The sequence below is a fragment of the Tachyglossus aculeatus genome, chromosome 11, assembly GCF_015852505.1.
Source record: "Tachyglossus aculeatus isolate mTacAcu1 chromosome 11, mTacAcu1.pri, whole genome shotgun sequence".
Taxonomy (NCBI): domain Eukaryota; kingdom Metazoa; phylum Chordata; class Mammalia; order Monotremata; family Tachyglossidae; genus Tachyglossus; species Tachyglossus aculeatus.
The window spans coordinates 15,229,700-15,255,517 of record NC_052076.1 but is presented as its reverse complement, the minus strand read 5'-3'; the positions used below and the strand labels follow the sequence as shown (position 1 = coordinate 15,255,517).

The following is a 25,818-nucleotide window of genomic DNA, read 5'->3' as shown; positions in this document are numbered from 1 at the left end:
TGTGTGTGGGGGGCTCAGTCTGCCCCCCCATCTCTCCAGTCAGGGGTGGGACGGAGGGGGCTAACCCAGTGTCGGACCCCAGGGGTGGGGTGGGGTTCGGAACAGGGGCATTGCCAAGATGAAATGTAATACCGCCCGTGATTCGCTACCCTCTCCCCACCACACCCTGGCAGGCACCATCGTAGCTGGGCCCATGCCCACTTTCTGCCATCTCAAGCATCAGCCCCACTGTGCCCGTTGCGGCCCAGCTTCCTCCCATGACCCGCCCACCCGGCGATCAGGTTCAAAAACAAAGTCTGAAATAGTCATTCCCTGGACTGGCCTTTTTCCACTCTCTGACACCTCTTCTAGCAGCCAGGGCCACTCCTCGTCCCTGACCCCCTGCAAGGACCCAGGTGCTGCCCGTGCCCGTGGTGGAGCCAAGAAGGGGGGGCAGTTTTGCCCCCTGCCCGGGGCAGACTGGAGGGACCTCACCCTAGTTCAGCGATGCCCCCTGAGCAGTGGACGGGGATGGGACAATGCCCATCCTCTGCCCTCAAGGCGGGTTAATCCCCGTCTGGCCTCCGCGGGCACAGACGACCTTTCCCTGGCACTTTCCCTGCCCGGCAGCCAAGTGAGGGGCAGCAGCTGTTGCTCCATGGTGTGCCAGCACTGGGGGCCGCGGGGATTGGGGGAGGACGGGGGGAAGGCCCGGTGCCCAGGAGCTCAGCTTCCAGCCCCTGTTTGGGCGTTGGTGCCCCGGCCACAACCCACCCCTGAAGTGGATACAGCCACAAGCGTCGGCGGTTGGGGGATGGCAGCCTTCGCTTTGGAGGGCAGATAGAAGAGGCGGGTGCCCCTCGCCCCTGCCCCTTAGCCGGTCCCCCGGGCCCGGCCCTTCCTTGGGCTCGAAGCAAAAGGGAGCGCTGGCGGGTGCGTGGGCAAGGACCCGGGGCCTTGGCAGGGTCCAGGGAGAGAATGGGGACAGAGGGAACGTGGGAGGGGGATGAGGAATGGGGCAGTTCGCCCCACCCCCCAGCCACCCTAGTCCGTCCTTCCCCGACTCCCAGGCACGGGAACGAGGGTGCTCCGGGATCCGGACTCCCAGACCGTGCCGGGCCCCCCTCCCCCAGGGTCACCGGATACCTTTTCCGGTGCCGCCGCCAGGAAACGTGGTCACGATTCCCAGAACTAGGGCTCACAGCTGCAGGGGAGGGGGAGGGCAGGGAGGGAAAACGGGCGGGGGAGGGCCCGGCCCCCCCCCCACTGCACTGGCTGGGAGGCAGGAGAGCCGGCCCCATAAGGCGCAGAGTTTTAATCAGGTTGGGTTACAAAGTTCACCGGGACCCCTCCCCGTGTCCATGGAAAAAGGTCCCTGCCTCTTTAAATAATCACGGTAAAAAATATGCTGGTTGCGAGGGTGGGGGGCCGGTACTGAATCCCGCCCCCCACTCACTCCAGGTTAGGGGTTCCACGCACCCCTCCCCGCCCCCCGAGAACCGTATGGCACCGGGGGAACCCCAAATCAACACTGTGCAGGCGTTGGGCTCCAGTTCGGGGCTGGAGGGCCAAGTCTCTGCTTGAGACGGGGGAGGTCGCGGTGCCCACGCGGACCCGGGGTGGTGGGGGGGGCGGAGGATGGGGGTCCCCGGGCGGCCAAGGGGCGAGGAAAGAGCACCCGCAGGGGCGAGGAGGGGCTGGCTACGCCCGGGCACACATCTCGTTCACACGCTGCCGCAGGTGGAAGGCGAATTCAAACATGGTGGCCGCCAGGCTCTGGTGGATGAGATAGCGGGGCAGGTGGCCCTGGGCGGAGGGGGGAAGGGAGGAGGAAGTCAGCGGGCTGGAAAGGGTTAAATGGAAAATTCCCCTTCCCCAGCTCTCTCTGCTCCCCGGCTCCCTGCTAAGGGTGGTGATCGGGGTATTGCCCTGGGAGTAGGCCCGGATGGTAGCGGTAGCCAAAGAGGAAGTAGGTAAAGCCTATTTTGGCCCTATTGTTTAAAATAAATAATTACGGTACTTGATAAACGCTTACTATGTGCCGAGCGCTGTTTTAAGCACTGGGGTAGACACTCTGCACACAGTAAGCGCTCAATAAACACGATTGATTGAATTGATCAGGTTGGACACAGTCCCTGTCCCACAAGGGGCTCACACTCCTATCCCCGTTTTCCAGATGAGGTAACTGAGGCCCAGAGAAGTGACTCGCCCAGGGTCCCACTGCAGACATGTGCCGAAGCCGGGATTAGAACCCGGGTCCCCCGACTCCCACGCCCGTATTCTAGCCGCTAAACCAGGCTCTTTCTTGCCAGGCACTGCACTCGGCGCTGAGTTGGATACAAGATAATCAGGTTGGGCACAGTCCACGTCCCACATAGGGCTCACAGGCTTAAACCCCATTTTACAGAGGCCGTAACTGAGGCCCAGAGAAGGGAATGGACTTGCCCAGTGTCACACGGCAGCCGAGCAGCGGGGCTGGGTGTCGAACCCAGGTGCTTTGCTCTTTCCGCTAAGCCACGCGGCATCTCCTGCCCGTCCCTGGCACTTTCCGCCGCACTCTGCCCCTGCTGCTTGGAGGGGTGGCCTCTGGGTAGCCCCCCTACCCCATTACCTAATGAAGCCCCCTTACCTTCAGGTCGGTGTTGAGGATCCAGAAGAAGCTGCAGACCGAGGGGTTCCCGGATGACTTCAGCACGACAAAGCCTCCCGGGCCGTTCTCGCCCCTTAAGGGAGGAAAGTGGCAGAGCTGGGGGGGCACTGGACACCCCTCCCTCCCAAAGCTGCTGGCTCGGAGAGCCAGGCGGAGAGAGGGTGGTGGTCCTGGGAGGTAGGGGGCCAGCAGACGCCCCCCCCCAAGACACCTCTCCCAGTCCCGTGCGGGTCTGCCCTCGGCTTCAGGGTCACCGGCTCTTGCGGCACCCCTCCTGTTCCCCTAATCCTTGGCCAGACTCCTCCACTCTCCCAAGACGGGCCGCTGAGGATTAGGGGGATTAGGCCTCGGTGGGAGTGGTGAGAGAACACTGAGGCTCGGGGGTCAACGTCTGGGGGCGGAGGGAGGAAAGTGGGGAGCGAGAGGGGCCCGGCTCAGCCACAGTTTCAGGCTCCAACCGGATTCGCCTCCAGGAGCGGTCGATTGGGGAGACCAGACGTCGGGACCTCCGGTCGGACCGGCGTCCCAACTCCCCGCCCCATGGGCTGGAGGGTGCTGCCCAGGCAGGCTCTGCCCTGGGGAGCCGCACGAAGCTGGGTCCGGCCGCCTCACCTGACGTATTTGTGCAGTGGGGGCTTGGAGGCGTGGGTGGTGGCGATGCCCGACGACAGGTAGTGGTCTCGTCGCCTCTCGATGCGCCGCACGTTCACAAAATCCCTGCAGCGGCGTTGGGTGGGGGGAGTGGACAGAAGAGATCCGGACGGTGGGACGGGGGTGGGTCCCGGAGTCAACGGAGACCCTCCTGGGATCGGGTGAGGGACACCCTCCCCACCCCCTGGAGACTCCCCACTGGGGCCACAGCCCAAGGGATCCGACGTGATCTAGTGGATCCCACGCCGAACCAATGGGGAAGAGGCTGGCTGGCCGGGAACCTCCGGCCTTCTTGTGCCAGGTGGGTGGGGGCGGAGGACGAACCTGGGGGAGATGACCCCGCCGGCAGCGCCCGCCGACACGTCGTAGGAGATGAGTGTGTTGTCCTCCACCCGCTGCAGGATCTGGGGAGGATTGGGGACCGTACTGGTGGATGCTTTCCAACGCTCCACGCGGCAAAGCTGGGGCTCCCCGGGGCCCCCACCCCGCTCCCTCGCGGGCTGGGGATGGGCCTACCAACACCGCTGCATCCGACCTCCTGAGCGCTTGGTGCAGTGCTCCGCACACAGCGAGCGCCCACGCTGATGAGGACGATTATGATGCCGCCCTACCCGTGGTGCCCGCTCACCTGGCAGGCGACCACTGTCTTGTTCCAGAGGATCATCTTCTCGGGCTGCAGGATGACCTCTTGGTAGACCAGTTCCGCCGGGCACTGAAGGAAGGCCTGGGAGGGGAGGGGACCGGGAGAGGAGGCCGGAGGGGTCCTGGAGAGGCTGGGATTTGCAGACTCCCACATCTCGGAGAGGGGAAGGGGCCCAGCGCTTGGGTCTCCCCTCTCCCAGGGACCCTCAGAGATGTCCCGTGTATCTGGAGCCGAACGAGTGTCGGGGGAGAGGGCGACCCTGCTCCTCGGACTGCAGCCCACCCAGCCGGCTGGGGGGATGGAGTTGGGGGAGAAATAGGACCCCCCGCCCCATATGCCCCCTCCCGCACTGGGCCTCTTACCTTCAGGATGAAGGTCTTGCCATGGAATGGAACTTCAATGGTGTAAACAGTGTCCCCGTATTCCTGCACGATGGAAAGGGACACTGAACCCCAGGCCTGGCCGACTGCCGCCGTACACACACCTAACACACAAACACACACACACACAGCCCCCAGAACAGGGTGGGCAGGCCAGACAGCCGGCCACTGGGAGGGAAGGCAGGCGGGCTAGCTCAGGACCACCAAGGATCAGGCAAGGAGGGCATTGTGATGTTGGTTGCTCACACTCTCCCTCCATTCAGGGGTGGGCTGAGGGAAAGGGGAGGTGGGGAGAAGGGAGGGGAGGAATCACGAGAGGAGGGGGAAGAGGGAGGAAGGGGGGGGAAGAGAGAGAGAGGGAAGGGGGAAAAGGGAGAGGAGGAGTCATGGCTTGTTCCCTCCTCCAACTCCAGGCATCACCCCCCGGCCCACTCCCCACTTCGGGTGGTGACAATCACATTGTTCTTCTCGAATTTCCAGTTCTCCTCCTGGGCCAGGATCTGGTCCACCACTTCCATGGCCTCCTTCCCTTGCTGGACATATTCCCGCTCCTGTTAGCAAGAGAACCCCCAGCCCCCACCCGGGGGGAATCAGGGACGAGGCAGGAGATGGAAGAGGGGAGGGGGAAGATGAGGGGAACAAGTCACAGCTTCTCTGACACACGGATCCCCTTTCTGGCTCCGGGGGACAGGATGGGGCAGGGTTGGGGGAGAGCAGAGCTGTTTCCCCTGGGATCAGGCTGGGAAGTTGCAAGTCCAGGAGGCCGGAGTAGGGAAGGCTGGTGCTTGTCTGCACGGCTTTAGTAACCTCAAGCTACTCTTCTACTACAATGCAGCCCCACACTTTGCTCCTCTAATGCTAATCTTCTCACTGTACTTCGACCTCGTCTATCTCGCCGCTGACCTCTCGCCCTCTTCCTGCCTCTGTCCCGGAATGCCTTCCCTCCTCATTTCCGACAGATCAATCAATCAATCAATCATATCTATTGAGCGCTTACTGTGTGCAGAGCACTGTACTAAGCGCTTGGGAAGTACAAGTTGACAACATATGATGACTCTCCCCCACTTCAAAGCCTTATTGAAGGCCCATCTCCTCCAAGAGGGCTCCCTGTCTAAGCCCTCCTTTCCTCTTCTCCCATTCCCGTCTGCGTCACCCTAATTTGCTCCCTCTATTCATCCCCTTGCCCAGCCTCACAGCATATCTATAATTTATTTACTTCTACTAACGTCCGTCTCCCCCTCTAGACTGTAAGCTTGCTGTGACCAGAGAATGTGTGTTATATTGTTATACTGTCCTCTCCCAACCATTTAGTACTGTGCTCCGCATACCGTGAGCGTGAAATAAATATAATCGACTGACTGACGGGCTTCCCTGGCCAGCTGGCCACCTGGGCCGGGTAAAGAGATAGGGGTTGGGGATGGAAAATGGGCCACCCACCTTTTCCCCTCTGTCCCATGCCTCGTCAGCCCTCCACCCTCTCCCACCGTGTGAGGGCTGGGGTCTCTAGGGTCCGCGGAGAGACAGGAGTTTGGCCCGCCCCAGCCCCGTACCTGAGCGGTCAAGCTTTTCCTCCCGATGCCTTCGTCTTCGTCTTCATTGTCAGATCCTGGGGGCGAAGGGGAGGGCAGGGTGGCACCCCAGGGCTCAGAGCGGACCCAGTGCCACCCCCACCCGGCCCTTCTGTCCCCCTGAGCTCCCGTCCGGCTCACCTGCGAAGGACTCCGGGGGCGAGTAGAAATGTCCCTCCGACAGGGCTCCGGAGAAGAGCAGGGGGCCCCGGGCCGCCGCCGCCTGGGCCGCCAGGTACCCTGTAACACCAAGCCGCGGCCGCCTCGCTCAGTCACTCAGCCCGTCAGTCAGTCGATCGTATTTACCGAACGCTTGCTTGTACTGAGCGCTTGGGACGGTACGATATAACAACAGAAACGTTGTAGGGGGGGAGACGGGCGTTAATGGAAATAAATCAGTGACGGATACGAGCATAAGCACTGCGGCGCTGGGAGTAGGGATGAATCAAGGGAGGAGATCCGGCGGGATGCCCGAGGGAGAGGGGGGCCGAGACACCCACCCCCACCCCACCTGTGCGCCAAGGCCCCGTCGAGTCTGGGACCCTGGGTGTCCGTTGCCCCCCCGTCTCCCAGCTCACATCGCTCCTCCTCCGCCTCCTGCGTCAAGACCTTGAAGTCGAGGAACCAAGTCTCCAGCCAGGCGATGACAAAGGACACGATGGGCAGCAGGTAGCCGAAAGCCCCTTTGCTGAACAGCTGGGGACAGAGGTGGCCGGGGGCCGCGAGAGGCCTGTCGGTCAGTCAGTCGATCCTACGTATCCAGCGCTTACCCCGTGAAGAACACTATTCCGAGCGCTTGGGAGAGGACGCTATGACAATAAGGGGACACAATCCCTGCCCACAATGAGCTTCCAGTCTAGAGAGGGAGATCATCATCACCAATCGTATTTATTGAGCGCTTACTATGTGCACAGCACTGTACTAAGCGCTTGGGAAGTGCAAATTGGCAACATATAGAGACAGTCCCTACCCAACGGTGGGCTCCCAGTCTAAAAGGGGGAGACAGAGAACAAAACCAAACATACTAACAAAATAAAATAAATAGAAAAATATGGAACGCTTCACGAATTTGCGTGTCATCCTTGCGCAGGGGCCATGCTAATCTTCTCTGTATCGTTCCAATTTTAGTATATGTCCTGCTGTAATTTAATTATCCTAATTATAATTAATAAATTATATTATATACATTATTATATATACTTATATAATATAAATTAATCAATTACAGATTTGGACACAAGTGCTGCACGGATGGGAGCCACCGGAGGAAGCCCGGGGTTATGGGGGGGGGGGGGTCTCTCGGGGCTGACAGGAGAGGAAATGGGCTCAGTTTGCAGCAGAAGGGATGGAGGGTAGACCTCCCAAGACCTTCCTGATGGGTGGTAGGGGTGGGGGGATCCCTAGGGGCGGGTTTGGACTGGGAGAGGGTCTCGACCCGTGTCAGAGGGGCCGGGTGGAGACCCGGGTAGGGAAATCTGGGTTTTTACCCTGGGGGAAGTTGGCACAGTGAGCAGGATTGCGAAGGGGATACGAGAATGTGGAAAGCTGCTGAGCATTACCTCCCTTCTGCTTCCTTCCTTTTCTCTGCTCCCACTCCCTTCTGCATCACCCTGACTTGCTCCCCTCATCCGTCCCCACTCCCAGCCCCACGGCACTTATGTCCACGTCTGTCATTGATTTATTTCTATTAATGTCCATCTCCCACTACAGACTGTAAGCTCGTTATGGGCAGGGACGGACTCAATAAGCACGATTGACTGCCCAACTGTCTTCTGCTCCCAGCTCGTTGTGGCTAGGGAATGTGTCCATTGTACTGTCCTATTCGCCTTCCCAAGAGCTTAGTACAGTGCTCTGTACACAGTAAGCGCTCAGTAAATATGACTGACTCCTGTAATTACTTGCCTGGGCCCCTCCCACCACCGTTCCCACTCCCGGGTCTGCCACCTCCCCCAGGTCCGCCGCTGGGGTCTGGGCGACTTGGTCTAGTCGGGGATGGGGGGGCGGCGGCAAGGTTTGGGGGTCCCACCACCCTACTCGCCTTCCCCTGCCCCAAGCCTGGCCAGGCCCGGGCTCCCCGCCGTCTCTCAAAGCTCAGAGCCGGGCTGGGCCACTGACCTTGGAGAGGATGACCTTGACGATGAGGAAGGCACTGGACACCAGCGTGGTGATCTGGAGAGGGAGAGGCCGGCAGGATGGGCACCCCCAGACACTCCCCCGCAACCCCAGAAGCTGGTGGGGGGGTGGGGATGGAGACGGGGGAAGGGGACAGGAGGGGGGACGGTGGGGAGACGGGAATGGGTGGCAGCGGGAGGGGCAGAGGGGGCAAAGAGGGAGGCAGGGGGAGCAGAGGCAGGCGGGACTTCTTACCGCGATGACCCACCAGTGGCGGAGTCTCAGGACGGCGTACCCCAGCAGCAGGCCGGCGAAGCGGAAGAAGGCCAGGAGCTGGGACGGGACAAACCCCCAGAGAGGGATTTTCCCCCCATCGCGACCCCTCTCCACTCCAGAGACCACCAAAGGTTGAGACTCCCCCCCCACGAGTCTCGGCAAGGGTCCCTCCCCCAAGCCCCCAGCTGAGACTCCCTCCAGTATTCCTGTCCATCCAACCCCCACCCACCCGGTCCCTCCCAGCGGATTCAAGCTGGCCCGCCCTGTGCCCCCTCCCCAACCCGAGGCTCGTACAAAGATGTCGAAGAAGGACGTTTTGAAGTCGTAGCGGATGATTTCATTTTCCAGGTTCTTCTCGATCCCTGAGTTCGTCTGCGGGGATGGGCGTGGGGAGACAGGATGGAGATGAGTCAGTGGGCAGGGAGGCTCAGGGCCAAAGGTTGCCTCTCATTCCCAGCCCATCTCGGACCCCAGCCCCGGCCCTGCTTCCCTCTCCCAGGGTTGCTTACTACTGGCATGGGATGGGCTCAGCGGAAGAGGGAAAGAGGAAGAGAGGGAGAGAGGGAAAGAGGGAGAAAAGGAGAGAGGAGAGCAGGAGAGAGGGAAAGAGGGAGAAAGGGAGAAGGAAAGGGAAAGAGACCCTCATCTCCGGACAGGACAGGCAACGCCGTTCCCGAATATTCCCAGCAAGGGTCAAAGTTGGTGGCCAGGAAGCAGCATGGTCTAATAATAATAGTAATTATGGTATTTGTTAAGCCCTTACTATGTGCCTGGGCTTGGGAGTCATAGGTCATGGGTTCTAATCCTAAACCCAGGGTGGTTTAGTGGACAGCACAGGGGCCCGGGGCGACAGAAGGACCTGGGTTCTAATCCCACTTCACCACTTGTCTGGGTGACCTTGGGCAAGTCTGAGCTTCAGTTCCCTCATCTGTAAAATGGGGACTAAAACTGTCAGCCCCGTGTGGGACGGGGACAGTGTCCAACCTGATGACCTACCTACCCCAGTGCTTAGAACAGTGCTTGGCACACAGTAAGCGCTTAACAAGTACCATAATTATTATTATTATTATTCTACTCAGATCTCCACCAAAACCCTTCCTCCCCCCTCCTCCAGGAAGCCTTCCAAGATGAGCGCCCCGGCCCCTCGGCTACCTCCTAGACTTCAGGTCTTGTTTCAAGAACTATGTGCCTAAGCTCAAATGGATGTGTGTTTTGTGTGTGTTTGTGTGCGCACACACGCGTGTCCCATCTCACGCCCATCGGGCTGGTGGCCCCTTGAGGGTAGAAACTATCATCCCCCCCACCCATTTGTCCCTCTGCCCACGTCCAGTGTCCCTGAGTGGCCTAGTGAATACAGCCCGGGCGTCAGAAGGATCTGGGTTCTAATCCCAGCTCCCCCACTTGTCTGCTGTGTGACCTTGGGCAAATCACATCACTTCTCCGGGCCTCAGCTACCTCATCGGTAAAATGGGGATTTTAGACTGTGAGCCCGCTGTTGGGTAGGGACTGTCTCTATATGTTGCCAACTTGGACTTCCCAAGCGCTTGGTCCAGTGCTCTGCACACAGTAAGCGCTCAATAAATACGATTGATGATGATGATGATGATGATGACGACTGTGAGCTCTATTTGGGGATGTGGACTGCGTCCGACCTGATTACTTTGTATCTACCCCAGCGCTTAGAAGAGAGCCTGGCACATAGTAAGTGCTTAACAAATACCAAAAAGGACTCCTCCCTTCAAGGCCCTACTGAGAGCTCACCTCCTCCAGGAGGCCTTCCCACACTGAGTCCCCTCCTTCCTCTCTCCCTCCTCCCCCTCTCCATTGCCCCCGCCTTACCTCCTTCCCCTCCCCACAGCCCCTGTATATATGTTTGTACATATTTATTACTCTATTTATTTTACTTGTACATATCTATTCTATTTATTTTATTTTGTTAATATGCTTTGTTTTGTTGTCTGTCTCCCCCTTCTAGACTGTGAGCCCACTGTAGGGTAGGGACCGTCTCTATATGTTGCCAACTTGGACTTCCCAAGTGCTTAGTACAGTGCTCTGCACATAGTAAGCGCTCAATAAATACGATTGATTGATTGATTGATTGACTACTGCCTGGGCCACTTTGGGGTGATGCTTGTCCCAATTATGGGCAAGTGGGGATGGGGGGGATGAGAGAATGAGAATGGGAGAGCAGGAGGGGAGGGAGAGTTCTGCTGCCTGCAGTCCTCATCGGGAGGCATTGATTGGAGATGAAGAGATGGAAAGAGCACGGGATCGGGAGTCGGAGGACCTGGGTTCTAATCCCGGCTCTGCCACCTGACTGCCGGGTGGCCTGGTGAAAGTCACTTCACTTCTCCACTTCTCCAAAGTCACTTTGGAGAAGCGGCGTGGCTCAGTGGAAAGAGCATGGGCTTTGGAGTCAGAGGTCATGGGTTCAAATCCCGGCTCCGCCACTTGTCAGCTGTGTGACTTTGGGCAAGTCACTTCACTTCTCTGGGCCTCAGTTCCCTCAGCTGGAAAATGGGGATGAAGACTGTGAGCCTCATGTGGGACAACCTGATCATCTTGCAACCTCCCCAGCGCTTAGAACAGTGCTTTGCACATAGTAAGCGCTTAATAAATGCCATTATTATTATTATTACTCTCCGCCACTTGTCTGCTGTGTGACCTTGGGCAACTTATTTCATTTCTCTGGGCCTCAGTTACCTCATCTGTAAAAAGGGAACCAAGGACCAGTTCTCTTCCGCTTAGGCTGAGAGTCCCATCAGGGACAGGGACTGTGTCTGACCTCACTGTCTTGGGTCTACCCCAGTGCTTGGCACATAGTAAGCGCTTAACAAATTTTCTCAGGGGAAAGAGCACGGGCTTGGGAGTCAGAGGTCATGAGTTCTAATCCCGGCTCCCTCACATGTCTGTTGTGTGACCTTGGGCAAGTCACTTAACTTCTCTGAGCCTCAGTTACCTCACCTGTAAAATGGGGATTAAGACTGTGAGCCCCACGTGGGGCAACGTGATCACCTTGTATCCCCCACCCAGCGCTTAGAACAGTGCTTTGCACATAGTAAGCGCTTAATCAATCAATCGTATTTATTTAGTGCTTACTGTGTGCAGAGCACTGTACTAAACGCTTGGGAAGTACAAGTTGGCAACATATAGAGATGGTCATTCATTCATTCAATCGTCATCATTGCCATCGTTATTAGGCGGACCGATAGCCACCCTCTCGGTGGACATCTCTACAGGCCAGAGGTCAATCAATCAATCAATCGTATTTATTGAGCACTTACCATGTGCAGAGCACTGTACTAAGCGCTTGGGAAGTCCAAGTTGGCAACATAGAGAGACAGTCCCTACCCAACAGCGGGCTCACAGTGTAAAAGGGGGAGACAGAGAACAAAACCCAACATCCTAACAAAATAAAATAAATAGAATAGATATGTACAGGTAAAATAAATAAATAGAGTAATAAAAATGTACAAACATATATCATCATCAATTGCATTTATTGAGCGCTTACTATGTGCAGAGCACTGTACTAAGCGCTTGGGAAGTATAAATTGGCAATGTATAGAGACAGTCCCTACCCAACAGTGGGCTCACAGTCTAAAAGGGGGAGACAGAGAACAAAACCAAACATACTAACAAAATAAAATAAATACAATAGATATGTACAAGTAAAATAAATAGAGTAATAAATATGTACACACATATATACATATATACAGGTGCTGTGGGGAAGGGAAGGAGGTAAGATGGGGGGATGGAGAGGGGGACAGGGGGAAAGGGGGAGCGCTTACTATCATCATCATCAGTCGTATTTATTGAGCACTTACTATGTGCAGAGCACTGTACTAAGCGCTTGGGAAGTACAAATTGGCAACGTATAGAGACAGTCCCTACCCAACAGTGGGCTCACAGTCTAAAAGGGGGAGACAGAGAACAAAACCAAACATACTAACAAAATAAAATAAATAGAATAGATATGTACAAGTAAAATAAATAAATAGAGTAATAAATATGTACAAACATATATACATATATACAGGTGCTGTGGGGAAGGGAAGGAGGTAAGATGGGGGGATGGAGAGGGGGACGAGGGGGAGCGCTTACTATCATCATCATCATCATCAATCGTATTTATTGAGCACTTACTATGTGCAGAGCACTGTACTAAGCGCTTGGGAAGTCCAAATTGGCAACATATAGAGACAGTCCCTACCCAACAGTGGGCTCACAGTCTAAAAGGGGGAGACAGAGAACAAAACCAAACATACTAACAAAATAAAATAAATGGAATAGATATGTACAAGTAAAATAGAGTAATAAATATGTACACACATATATACATATATACAGGTGCTGTGGGGAAGGGAAGGAGGTAAGATGGGGGGATGGAGAGGGGGACAAGGGGGAGCGCTTACTATCATCATCATCAATCGTATTTATTGAGCACTTACTATGTGCAGAGCACTGTACTAAGCGCTTGGGAAGTACAAATTGGCAACATATAGAGACGGTCCCTACCCAACAGTGGGCTCACAGTCTAAAAGGGGGAGACAGAGAACAAAACCAAACATACTAACAAAATAAAACAAATAGAATAGATATGTACAAGTAAAATAGAGTAATAAATATGTACACACATATATACATATATACAGGTGCTGTGGGGAAGGGAAGGAGGTAAGATGGGGGGGCGAGGGGGAGAGGAAGGAAGGGGCTCAGTGTGGGAAGGCCTCCTGGAGGAGGTGAGCTCTCAGTAGGGCCTTGAAGGGAGGAAGAGAGCTAGCTTGGCGGAGGTGCTGTGGGGAAGGGAAGGAGGTCACCCGGTCCAGTCCCCTGTGCCCCCGCAGGAAGGCCCCTCCCCGGCCGCCCACCGCCCCGGGTCCCCCGGGCTCACGTTCAGCTCGATGATCCAGAGCAGCGAGATGAAGAGCAGGTCGAAGGTGACGAAGAGGCAGAAGGTGCGGCGCACGGCGGAGATTGCCTTGCTCTGGGCGGGCAGCAGTAAGCCGCGTGGAGAGAAGGTCCGGCTCTGGCCCTGGGAGTACGAGGTGCCCAGGGAGGCCACGGCGGGCAGGCTCCGCTCCAGGTCCCGCGGCGACGGTGCCCCGGGCGGCTTGCTCATCCTCCGGGCACCGGGGCTCAGCGGCTCATCTGGGCAGGCGACACGAGAGCAGAGGAGACTGGGGTGATGACGAGAACAACAGCAACAACAACAACAACAGACCTTCCTCTCCCCCTCCATCCCCCCCGCCCTACCTCCCTCCCCTCCCCACAGCACCTGTATATATGCCTGCACAGATTTATTACTCTATTTTATTTGTACGTATTTATCATCATCGGTCGTCTTTATTGAGCGCTTACTGTGTGCAGGGCACTGTACTGAGCGCTTGGGAAGTACAAGTTGGCAGCACGTAGAGACAGTCCCTACCCAACAGTGGGCTCACAGTCTAAAAGCCTGTATTTACTATTCTGTTTATTTTATTTTGTTAATGATGTGCAGCTAGCTTTGCTTCTATTTATTCTGATGACACCTGTTCACATGTTTTGTTGCGTTGTCTGCCTCCCCCTTCTAATAATAATAATAATTTTGGTATTTGTTAAGCGCAAGTCACTTGACTTCTCCGGGCCTCAGTTCCCTCATCTGTAAAATGGGGATGAAGACTGTGAGCCCCACGTGGGACAACCCGATTACCTTGTATCTGCCCCAGCGCTTAGAACAGTGCTTTGCACATAGTAAGCGCTTAACAGCTGTGTGACTTTGGGCAAGTCACTTAACTTCTCTGTGCTTCAGTTACCTCATCTGTAAAATGGGGACTAAAACTGTGAGCCCCCCGTGGAACAACCTGATCACCTTGTAGCCTCCCCAGTGCTTAGAACAGTGCTTTGCACATAGTAAGCGCTTAACAAATACCGACATTATTATTATTATTATTAACAAATACCAACATTATTATTACTATGTGCAAAGCACTGTTCTAAGCACTAGGACAACTTGATCACCTTGTATCCCCCCCCGCCCAGAGCTTAGAACAGTGCTCTGCACATAGTAAGCATTTAACAAATGCCATCATTATTATTATTATTACCCCAGTGCTTAGAACAGCACTTGGCATATAATGATGATGATGATGATGGCATTTATTAAGCGCTTACTATGTGCAAAGCACTGTTCTAAGCGCTGGGGAGGTTACAAGGTCAACAGGCTGTCCCATAGGGGGCTCACGCTCTTCATCCCCATTTTCCAGATGAGGGAACTGAGGCCCAGAGACGTGAAGTCACCCAGCTGACAACTGGCGGAGCCGGGACTCGAACCCATGACCTCTGACTCCAAAGCCCGGGCTCTTTCCACTGAGCCACGCTGCTTCTCATAGTAAGCACTTACATGCCATTAAAAAAAAAAAAACAGGCCTAGGAGACAGGAAGAGGGCATGTCCCTTTCACAGTGCTTGGCACATAGTAAGTGCTTAACAAATACCATAATTTTGGGTTTTTTTTTTTAATCTAAGCTTTTGCCCAGCCTCTTCCAGATCCGCACAATGATTTCTTCCGGCCCCCAGGTCCCACCTGATGGGGCAGAAGCATTGAGCTGTGTGGGGGTCAGGGAGAGAGCAGACCAGAGAGGGTCTCGCTGACCGGAGGAGGGTCCGACACCCGGCCCGAGGGTGGGCACGATGCTGTGCTGCAGGTACCTTCCTGCCCCTCTCGGACTCCTTTAATAACAATAATGGCATTTATTAAGCGCTTACTATGTGCAAAGCACCGTTCTAAGCGCTGGGGAGGTTACAAGGTGATCAGGTTGTCCCTCGGGGGGCTCCCAGTCTTCACCCCCATTTTCCAGGTGAGGTCACTGGGGCACAGAGAAGTTAAGTGACTTGCCCAGAGTCACACGGCTGACGACTGTCTCTATATGTTGCCAATTTGTACTTCCCAAGCGCTTAGTACAGTGCTCTGCACACAGTAAGCGCTCAATAAATACGATTGATGATGATGATGACTGTCAGAGCTGGGATTCGAACCCATGACCTCTGACTCCAAAGCCCGGGCTCTTTCCATTGAGCCACGCTTTAGTTGTTTTGTTTACGGTCTGACTCCCCGGAGTTCAGTGCAGCAGCTAGAGAAGTATGTTGCCAATTTGTACTATGTTGCCAATTTGTACTTCCCAAGCGCTTAGTACAGTGCTCTGCACATAGTAAGCGCTCAATAAATATGATTGATTGATTGATACGCTTTAGTTGTTTTGTTTACGGTCTGACTCCCCGGAGTTCAGTGCAGCAGCGAGAGAAGTATGTTGCCAATTTGTACTATGTTGCCAAGTTGCACTTCCCAAGCGCTTAGTACAGTGCTCTGCACATAGTAAGCGCTCAATATGATTGATTGATTGATTGATAGAGAAGGAGGGGGAGCACAGCCCAATCTTCCGCCCCGTCCTCACTCCCCCAGACCTCCCCATGAGGGGAAGGGGGTTCAAGGCGGGAAGCCTTCAGGGCGGAGGAGGGGCAGGATTCCCTTCCCTCACACACTAAGCTCCTCATCCAGCGCTTAGTGCAGTGCTCTGCACACTGTAAGCGCTCAGTAAATACGACTGATTGATCGACTGATTGATCTACCAGGCCCGTGGAGGTGAAACCATCACCGATGGGCCCGGAGAGGTTGAGAAATTTGGTCCGGGCACCTGGGCATCATCATCAATCGTATTTATTGAGCGCTTACGGTGTGCAGAGCACTGTACTAAGCGCTTGGGAAGTCCAAGTTGGCAACATCTAGGGACAGTCCCTACCCAACAGTGGGCTCACAGTCGAAAAGGGGGAGACAGAGAACAAAACCGAACATACTGGATTGCTCCCTGCCCTGCTTCCCACCCAGGTTTCCTCATCGGCTGCCCGACTGTCGCCGCCCTTGGCCCTGTTGCATCCAGGCGGGAAGAGGGCATCTCCCCCAACCCGCTGTGTCCGAGCCGTCTCTTACCTCACCCATTCTAACCGGCAAGCGTCTCTCCCGGGATTCCTGTCCCCTTCCGGGCACCCTGACGGCACGGCACCCTCGGCCCTTCCCGATGCCAACTCCGACCCCCCGGGAAAAGTCAGGGCTGGATGGAGCGGGCTGCCACCCCGGGTCCCGTGACCCCCGTCCCCGGAGGGAGAACAATGCCCGTCTGTGCCCACGCTCTCAACGTCCGGCCTCCCTCCCGCTGGGCTGGGGACGGGAGGGTTCGGCCGGACGTCTCCCCCAGTCAATCAATCAATCGTACTTATTGAGCGCTTACTATGTGCAGAGCACTGGACTAAGCGCTTGGGAAGTACAAATTGGCAACATATAGAGACGGTCCCTACCCAACAGTGGGCTCACAGTCTAAAAGGGGGAGACAGAGAACAAAACCACACATACTAACAAAATAAAATAAATAGAATAGATATGTACAAGTAAAATAAATAGAGTAATAGATATGTACAAACATATATACATATATACAGGTGCTGTGGGGAAGGGAAGGAGGTACGATGGGTACCTGCCTCTCCCTTTGGGGTCCCCAGATGGGACCCCAGAAGCAGGCGAGTTGCCAGCTGGTACCCAAAGAGGGGCACCGCTTGAGTGCAGGAGGATCCCTGAGGGCAAAGCCAAAGGCCCAGGGCTTGGTCACACAGCAAAGCTGTTGGTACGGAGGTCTTCTCTAAAACTACCAGCTTGGAACAAAGCCCAGCCTCCTGTGCGTAAATCAATCAATCAATCAATCAATCGCATTTATTGAGCGCTTACTGTGTGCACGGCACTGTACCAAGCACTTGGGAAGTCCAAGTTGGCAACATATAGAGACAGTCCCTGCCCAACAGTGGGCTCACAGTCGAAAAGGGGGGGACAGAGAACAAAACCAAAAATACTAACAAAATAAAATAAATAGAATAGATATGTACAAGTAGAATAAATCAATCAATAAATAGAGTAATAAATATGTACAAACATATATACATATATACAGGTGCTGTGGGGAAGGGAAGGAGGTAAGATGGGGGGGATGGAGAGGGGGACGAGGGGGAGAGGAAGGAAGGGGATCCTGTTCCCATCCAATCCCATCCCGTGGGAAGCAACCCGGCCTAATGGATCATCGAGGCTGGACTTGGGAGTCAGGAGGACCTGGGTTCTAATCCTGGCTCTGCCACTTCATTCATTCAATCGTATCTATTGAGAGCTTACTGTGCGCAGAGCACTGTACTAAGCGCTCAGGAAGTACAAGTTGGCAACATATAGAGACGGTCCCTACCCAACAGTGGGCTCACAGTCTAGAAGGGGGAGACAGAGAACAAAACAAAGCATATTAACAAAATAAAATAAATAGAATAAATATGTACAAATAAAATAGAGTAATAATTCCGTACAAACATATATACATATATATACAGGTGCTGTGGGGAGGGGAAGGAGGTAGGGCAGGGGGAGGGGGAGGGGGAGGAGAAGGAGAGGAAGGAGGGGGCTCAGTCTGGGAAGGCCTCCTGGAGGAGGTGAGCTCTCAGTAGGGCTTTGAAGGGAGTCAAAGCCCTTTGTCTGCTGTGTGACCTTGGGCAAGTTGCTACGCTTCTCTGGGCCTCAGTTAACTCGTCTGTGAAATGGGGATTAAAACTGTGAGCCCCATGTGGGGCGGGGACTGGGTCCAACCTGATTAGCCTATATCGATCTCAGCGCTTAGTACAGTGCCAGGAACATAGTGAGCGCTTTACAAACACCATTAAAAAAAAAATACAGTTCTCCAGAACCAAGCTCGTTGGCTACCACGCCCTATTGTCGCCTCTCTGACGCCCATCTGCTTGCCTGTCAGTCCTTCTGCCCTCCCCCACTGGGGATGTATGTGTGTGTATGTAATGGCATTTATTAAGCGCTTACAATGTGCAAAGCACTGCTCTAAGCGCTGGGGAGGCTACAAGGTGATCAGGTTGTCCCACGGGGGGGCTCACAGATTTAATCCCCATTTTCCAGATGAGGGAACTGAGGCCCAGAGAAGTGAAGTGACTTGCCCAGAGTCACACAGCTGACAGTTGGCAGGGCCGGGATTTGAACCCACGACCTCGGACTCCAAAGCCCGGGCTCTTTCCGCTGAGCCGCGCTGCTTCTCAATGAGGTACAGTGAGAAAGTTAGCCCCAGAGGAGCGGAGGGAGCGGGCTGGGATTGAGGAGAGAAGGGAGGTGAGGTAGGAGGGGGTGAGGGGAAGGAGGGCTTTGAGGCCAATACTGAGGAGTTTTTCATTGATATAATAATAATAATAATAATAATAATAATAATAATAATAATAATAGCATTTATTAAGCGCTTACTATGTGCAAAGCACTGTTCTAAGCGCTGGGGAGGTTACAAAGTGATCAGGTTGTCCCACGGGGGGCTCCCAGTCTTACTCCCCATTTTCCAGATGAGGGAACTGAGGCCCAGAGAAGCGAAGTGACTTTCCCAATTGGCTGACAATTGGCAGAGCCGGGACTGGAACCCATGACCTCCGACTCCAAAGCCCGGGCTCTTTCCACTGAGCTCCGCTGCTTCTCACGGAGGCTGACAGGCCACCACCGGAGATTTTTGAGGAAGGGGGGGTGAAGAGTCCGGAACCTGGTGACTCCCACCAGGGCCCCTGCCTGACCCTCAACAGGGAAGTGAACCCCGGAGGAGGAAGGAAGATGGGGGCCACGTTCTGGGCGTCCCCCCCACGTCCCCCCACGGGCCCCGTCTGTCCCCTCACCGTTTCCCGCGCCCGTGGACACGGTCCCCGGTCCCCCCCGGGCTCCAGGTTGGGCCAAAGGCTCGTGGGGAGTCACCAGGCTGGGCACGTGGGGGGGACGGTTGGTGGCCAGTACAGAGCCCAGCCCCCCCACTTCCAGGCCACATGACCCCCCCCGCCGCTCCTCGTCTCTGTGAGGAAGCTCGGAGGCAGAGGAATAAAGTCATCATCCCCGCTAGCCCACGGGGCCACCACTCACTTCCCCCCCAGCCCCGCAGCACTTATTCGACTGTATTTACTGAGCGCTTCCTGTGTGCAGAGCACTGTACTAAGCGCCTGGGACGCGCAAGTCGGCAACACATAGAGACGGTCCCTACCCAACAACGGGCTTGTGTCCATATACGTGAGCCCACTGTCGGGTAGGGGCTGTCCCTATATGTTGCCAATTTGTACTTCCCAAGTGCTTAGTACAGTGCTCTGCACACAGTAAGTGCTCAATAAATACGATTGATGATGATGATGGGGCACAGAGGCCAGGGCAGCGGTGGAGTGGCTAGCGGCTGGGACTGGAAACCCCCTTCTCCTGGCTTTTGGAGCCGTCCCTTTGGCCACCACTGGCAATAACTCACTTTGGGGGTGTACACGGAACCCAGATTACCCGGATCCTTTCCCACCGACCTCCTGAGCCCCCGTGGTGGCTGTGTGGAGCTCCCTCCCTCCTCAAATCTGCCAGGCAATGACTCTCCCGCCCTTCCCGGGCTTGGGAGTCGGAGGTTCTGGGTTCAGATCCCGGCTCCGCCACTTGTCAGCTGGGTGACTTTGGGCAAGTCGCTTCACTTCTCTGAGCCTCAGTTCCCTCATCTGTAAAATGGGGATGAAGCCTGTGAGCCCCACGTGGGACAACCTCATCACCTTGTATCCTCCCCAGCGCTTATGTTGTCAACTTGTACTTCCCAAGCGCTTAGTACAGTGCTTTGCACATAGTAAGCGCTCAATAAATATGATTGATTGATTTGCACATAGTAAGCGCTTAACTATGTTAGCTGTTATGTTGTTAGTATGTTTGGTTTTGTTCTCTGTCTCCCCCTTCTAGACTGTGAGCCCGCTGTTGGGTAGGGACTGTCTCTACGTGTTGCCAGCTTGTACTTCCCAAGCGCTTAGTACAGTGCTTTGCACATAGTAAGCGCTCAATAAATGTGATTGATTGATTTGCACATAGTAAGCGCTTAACAAATGCCATTATTATTATTATTCAAAGCCTTATTGAAGGCCCATCTCCTCCAAGAGGCCTTCCCTGACTAAACCTCCCTTTCCTCTTCTCCCACTCCCTTCTGCGTCGCCCTGACTTGCTCCCTTTACTCCGCCCCTCAGCACTCATATACCTATCTGTAATTTATTTCTATTAATGTCTGTCCCCCTCTCTATAATAATAATAATGGTGGTATTTGTTAAGCGCTTCCAATGTGCAAAGCACTGTTCTAAGCACTGTGGGGGGGGCTACAAGGTGATCAGGTTGTCCCACGTGGGACTCACAGTCTTAATCCTCATTTTACAGATGAGGGAACTGAGGCACAGAGAAGTTAAGTGGCTTGCCCAAGGTCACACAGCTGACAAGCGGTGGAGCCGGGATTTAGACCCATGACCTCTGAATCCCAAGCCCGCGTTCCTTCCACTGAGCCACGCTGCTTCCCTCTCTAGACTGCAAGCTAGTTGTGGGCAGGGAATGTGTGTCTGTTTATTGTTATAGTACACTCTTCCAACCGCTTAGTACAGTGCTCTGCACACGGTAAGCGCTCAATAAATACGACTGAATGAATGAATAACAGGGGCTGGAGGGTCTCAGAGTTAGTTGAGCCGCCGAAGAGAGACAATGGCCCCCGGAGAGGGCTTTTTGGGGGAGGCAGAAGGGGTGAATCCAATCTATTTTCACCATTCAGGGGGAGATGGGCAGGGGTAATAATAATAACAATAATAATGATAATGATGGCATTTATTAAGTGCTTACTATGTGCAAAGCACTGTTCTAAGCGCTGTGGAGGTTACAAGGCAATCAGGTTGTCCCACGGGGGGCTCACAGTCTTCATCTCCATTTTCCAGATGAGGTAACTGAGGCCCAGAGAAGTGAAGCGACTTGCCCAAAGTCACCCAGCTGACAACTGGCGGAGCCGGGATTTGAACCCATGACCTCTGACTCCAAAGCCCGGGCTCCTTCCACTGAGCCAGGCTGCTTCTCTAAGGTACCACAAAGGACTTGCCCAGGACCCCCTTCTCCCCCTTCCTGACTGTGAGCCCACTGTTGGGCAGGGACTGTCTCTATGTGTTGCCAACTTGGACTTCCCAAGCGCTTAGTACAGTGCTCTGCACACAGTAAGCGCTCAATAAATACGATTGATTGATTGATTGACCAGCCCACCCAGGCTGGGCACATGGGGCAGCAATTTTTTTAATGGTATTTGTTAAGTGCTTACTGTGGACCAAATGCTGTACTAAGCGCTGAGGTACACAATACTCCCCTTTTAGACTGTGAGCCCACTGTTGGGTAGGGACTGTCTCCATATGTTGCCAATTTGTACTTCCCAAGCGCTTAGTACAGTGCTCTACACATAGTAAGCGCTCAATAAATACGATTGATGATGGTGATGATAGGAGAAGCAGCATGGTCCAGTGGACAGTACAGTGCTCTGCACACAGTAAGCGCTCAATAAATACGATTGAATGAATGAATGAATAGAGCACGGGTCTGGGAGCCGGAAGGACCTGGGTTCTAATCCCACCCCACCACTTGTCTTCTCTGCGGTCCTGGGTAAGTCACTTCACTTCTCCAGGTCTCAGTTACCTCCTCTGTAAAATGGGGATTAAGACGGTGAGCCCCAAGTGGGACATGGACTGCGTCCAAGCCGATTTGCTCGTGTGTACCCCAGCGCTTAGTACAGTGCCTACCACGTAGTCAACGTATAACGAATACCACAATTATTATTATGAAATACAAGGTAATCAGGTTGGGCGCGGTCCCTGTCTCTCATGGGGTTTACAGTCTAAATAGTAAGCGCTTAACAAATACTATTATTATTATTATTATAGGATTGAATGAATGAATGGAGGCACACACACACACACACACTCAAACCCAGAGATACTCTCCTTCATTCAGTCATTCAATCGTATTTATTGCCAACTTGTCCTTCCCAAGCGCTTAGTCCAGTGCTCTGCACACAGTAAGCGCTCAATAAATACGACTGAATGAATGAACACACACATTCACACCCAGATACTCCCCTTCATTCCTTTACTCATTCATTCAATCGTATTTATTGCCACCTTGTCCTTCCCAAGCGCTTAGTCCAGTGCTCTGCACACAGTAAGCGCACAATAAATACGATTGAATGAATGAATGAACATACACACACACACCCAGAGATACTCTCCTTCATTCATTCACTCATTCATTCAATCGTATTTATTGCCACCTAGTCCTTCCCAAGCGCTTAGTCCAGCGCTCCGCACACAGTAGGCGCTCAATAAATACGATTGAATGAATGAATGAGCACACACCCACACACATTCCCACCCAGATACTCTCCTTCATTCCTCCACTCATTCATTCAATCGTATTTATTGCCACCTAGTCCTTCCCAAGCGCTCAGTCCAGCGCTCTGCACCCAGTAGGCGCTCAATAAGTACGATTGAATGAATGAATGAATGAATGAACACGCACATTCACACCCAGATACTCTCCTTCATTCCTTCACTCATTCATTCAATCGTATTTATCGCCACCTTGTCCTTCCCAAGCGCTTAGTCCAGCGCCCTGCACACAGTAGGCACTCAATACGATTGAATGAATGAATGAACACACACCCACACACATTCACACCCAGAGATATTCTCCTTCCTTCCTTCACTCACTCATTCAATCGTATTTATCGCCACCTTGTCCTTCCCAAGCGCTCAGCCCAGCGCCCTGCCCCCAGTAGGCGCTCAATAAGTACGATTGAATGAATGAATGAACACACATCCACACACATTCACACCCACTCTCCTTCATTCCTTCACTCATTCATTCAATCATATTTATTGCCACCCTGTCCTTCCCAAGCGCTTAGTCCAGCGCCCTGCACCCAGTAGGCACTCAATAAGTACGATTGAATGAATGAATGAATGAACACGCACATTCACACCCAGAGACACTCTGCTTCATTCCTTCACTCATTCATTCAATCGTATTTATCGCCACCTTGTCCTTCCCAAGCGCTCAGTCCAGCGCCCTGCACCCAGTAGGCGCTCAATAAATACGATTGAATGAATGAATGAACACACACCCACACACATTCACACCCAGATACTCTCCTTCATTCCTTCACTCATTCATTCGATCGTATTTATCGCCACCTTGTCCTTCCCAGGCGCTTAGTCCAGCGCTCCGCACACAGCAGGCGCTCAATAAATACGACTGAATGAATGAACACGCACATTCACACCCTGATGCTCTCCTTCATTCCTTCACTCATTCATTCAATCGTATTTATCGCCACCCCATCCTTCCCAAGTGCTTAGTCCCGCGCCCTGCACCCAGTAGGTGCTCAATAAATACGACTGAATGAATGAATGAACACACACATTCACACCCACAGACACTCTCCTCCATTCCTTCACTCATTCATTCAATCGTATTTATTGCCACCTAGTCCTTCCCAGGCGCTTAGTCCAGCGCCCTGCACCCAGTAGGCGCTCAATAAATACGACAATGAATGAATGAACACGCACATTCACACCCAGATGCTCTCCTTCCTTCCTTCCTTCATTCATTCAATCGTATTTATTGTCACCTAGTCCTTCCCAGGCGCTCAGTCCAGCGCCCTGCACCCAGTAGGCGCTCAATAAATACGACTGAATGAATCAACACGCACATTCACACCCAGAGACACTCTCCTTCATTCCTTCACTCATTCATTCAATCGTATTTATCGCCACCTTGTCCTTCCCAAGCGCTTAGTCCAGCGCCCTGCACCCAGTAGGCGCTCAATAAGTACGATTGAATGAATGAATGAACACGCACATTCACACCCAGATACTCTCCTTCATTCCTTCACTCATTCATTCAATCGTATTTATTGCCACCTTGTCCTTCCCAGGCGCTCAGCCCAGCGCCCTGCACACAGTAGGTGCTCAATAAGTACGATTGAATGAATGAATGAACACACACCCACACACATTCACACCCAGAGACACTCTCCTTCATTCCTTCACTCATTCATTCAATCGTATTTATAGCCACCCTGTCCTTCCCAAGTGCTTAGTCCAGCGCCCTGCACCCAGTAGGCGCTCAATAAATATGACTGAATGAATGAATGAACACACATTCACACCCAGATACTCTCCTTCATTCCTTCACTCGTTCATTCAATCGTATTTCTCGCCACCTTGTCCTTCCCAAGCGCTTAGTCCAGCGCCCTGCACCCAGTAGGTGCTCAATAAATACGACTGAATGAATGAATGAACACACACATTCACACCCACAGACACTCTCCTCCATTCCTTCACTCATTCATTCAATCGTATTTATTGCCACCTAGTCCTTCCCAGGCGCTTAGTCCAGCGCCCTGCACCCAGTAGGCGCTCAATAAATACGACTGAATGAATGAATATGCACATTCACACCCAGACACTCTCCTTCTTCAATCGCATTTATCAATCATATTTATTGAGCGCTTACTGTGTGCAGAGCACTGTACTAAGCGCCTCATTCCTTCACTCATTCATTCAATCGTATTTCTCGCCACCTTGTCCTTCCCAGGCGCTTAGTCCAGCGCCCTGCACCCAGTAGGCGCTCAATAAACACGATTGAATGAATGAACACACACATTCACACCCAGAGATACTCTCCTTCATTCCTTCACTCATTCATTCAATCGTATTTCTCGCCACCTTGTCCTTCCCAGGCGCTTAGTCCAGCGCCCTGCACCCAGTAGGCGCTCAATAAATACGACTGAATGAATGAATGAACACACACATTCCCACCCAGATACTCTCCTTCATTCCTTCACTCATTCATTCAATCGTATTTATCGCCACCTTGTCCTTCCCAAGCGCTTAGTCCAGCGCCCTGCACCCAGTAGGCGCTCAATAAGTACGATTGAATGAATGAATACACACCCACACACATTCACACCCAGATACTCTCCTTCATTCCTTCACTCATTCATTCAATCGTATTTATCGCCACCTAGGCGCTCCATGAATTCATTCATTCATTCATTCACTCACTCACTCCCGGAGCGCTCACTGTGTGCAGGGCGCTGGGCTGAGCCTCAGCTTGGTGTGTGTGTGTGTGTGTGTGTGTGTGTGTGTGTGTGTGTGTGTGTGTGTGTGTCCGTCCCGCCCGTCGGACCGGCTCGGGGTTCGGGGGGGCCGGAACCTCGGAGGCGGGGGGAGGGGAGAGGCACGGACGGACACACGGACGGACCGGACCGGACCGGAGGTGGGGGGAGGGGGAGGAGGAGGAGGAGGACGGCCCCGGCCCCTACCTGCTCCTCCTCGGGGTGACCGTCGGGCTGTGGTGTCGGTGTCCGTGTCCGTCGGGCGGTGTCCGTCGGCGCGGCGGCCCCGGGCCCCCGGCGTCCGGCCCAACCTCCACCGGAAGTCGCCCCGGGGACGGTGGGCGGGGGGGCGCCGCCGCCGCCACTTCCGGCAGCCCGCCCCTCCCGAGGAACGCGCCCCCTAGAGGACACGCCCCCAAGGGACACGCACGCTCCCTATAGGTCACGCCCCCCGCAGGACACGCCCCCTACAAGACACGCCCCCTGCCGGACGCCCTCCGTACAGGACACGCCCCCTTCGGGGCACGCCCCCTAAGGGCACGCCC

General features: G+C 54.1%; 1 protein-coding gene and 1 non-coding gene across 3 annotated transcripts; both read right to left on the bottom strand.

Annotated features, from left to right (window-relative positions):
- Nucleotides 1-1,279: 1,279 nt before the first annotated feature.
- Nucleotides 1,280-25,577, bottom strand: STARD3 (StAR related lipid transfer domain containing 3). Of its 2 annotated transcripts, none has more exons than XM_038754456.1 (15): nucleotides 25,481-25,577; nucleotides 13,157-13,413; nucleotides 8,554-8,631; nucleotides 8,239-8,316; nucleotides 7,987-8,040; nucleotides 6,450-6,567; nucleotides 6,013-6,111; nucleotides 5,854-5,909; nucleotides 4,762-4,854; nucleotides 4,286-4,348; nucleotides 3,909-4,004; nucleotides 3,605-3,684; nucleotides 3,242-3,346; nucleotides 2,609-2,702; nucleotides 1,280-1,785 (listed from the first exon to the last, which is right to left on the bottom strand). In XM_038754456.1, exons 2-15 carry the CDS (start codon nucleotides 13,382-13,384, stop codon nucleotides 1,681-1,683), a joined length of 1,347 nt encoding a protein of 448 aa, XP_038610384.1. In that variant the 5' UTR covers nucleotides 13,385-13,413; nucleotides 25,481-25,577; the 3' UTR covers nucleotides 1,280-1,680. The 2 variants fall into 2 exon arrangements, with proteins under 2 accessions (XP_038610384.1, XP_038610385.1); XM_038754457.1 differs by lacking the exon at nucleotides 25,481-25,577 and adding an exon at nucleotides 16,228-16,308.
- LOC119935419 lies at nucleotides 6,917-7,022 on the bottom strand. Its single transcript, XR_005453303.1, has one exon. It is a non-coding gene; the product is annotated as a U6 spliceosomal RNA (small nuclear RNA).
- Nucleotides 25,578-25,818: the final 241 nt, after the last annotated feature.

Excerpts from the sequence above, each read along its gene's own strand:
- STARD3 (XM_038754456.1), bottom strand. The coding sequence starts at position 13,384 with ATGAGCAAGCCGCCCGGGGCACCGTCGCCGCGGGACCTGGAGCGGAGC. Across the intron at positions 4,855-5,853 it reads GGAAAAGCTTGACCGCTCAG|GAGCGGGAATATGTCCAGCA; the intron begins GTACGGGGCTGG and ends TCTTGCTAACAG. Across the intron at positions 4,349-4,761 it reads GGAAATTCGAGAAGAACAAT|GAATACGGGGACACTGTTTA; the intron begins GTGATTGTCACC and ends TCCATCGTGCAG.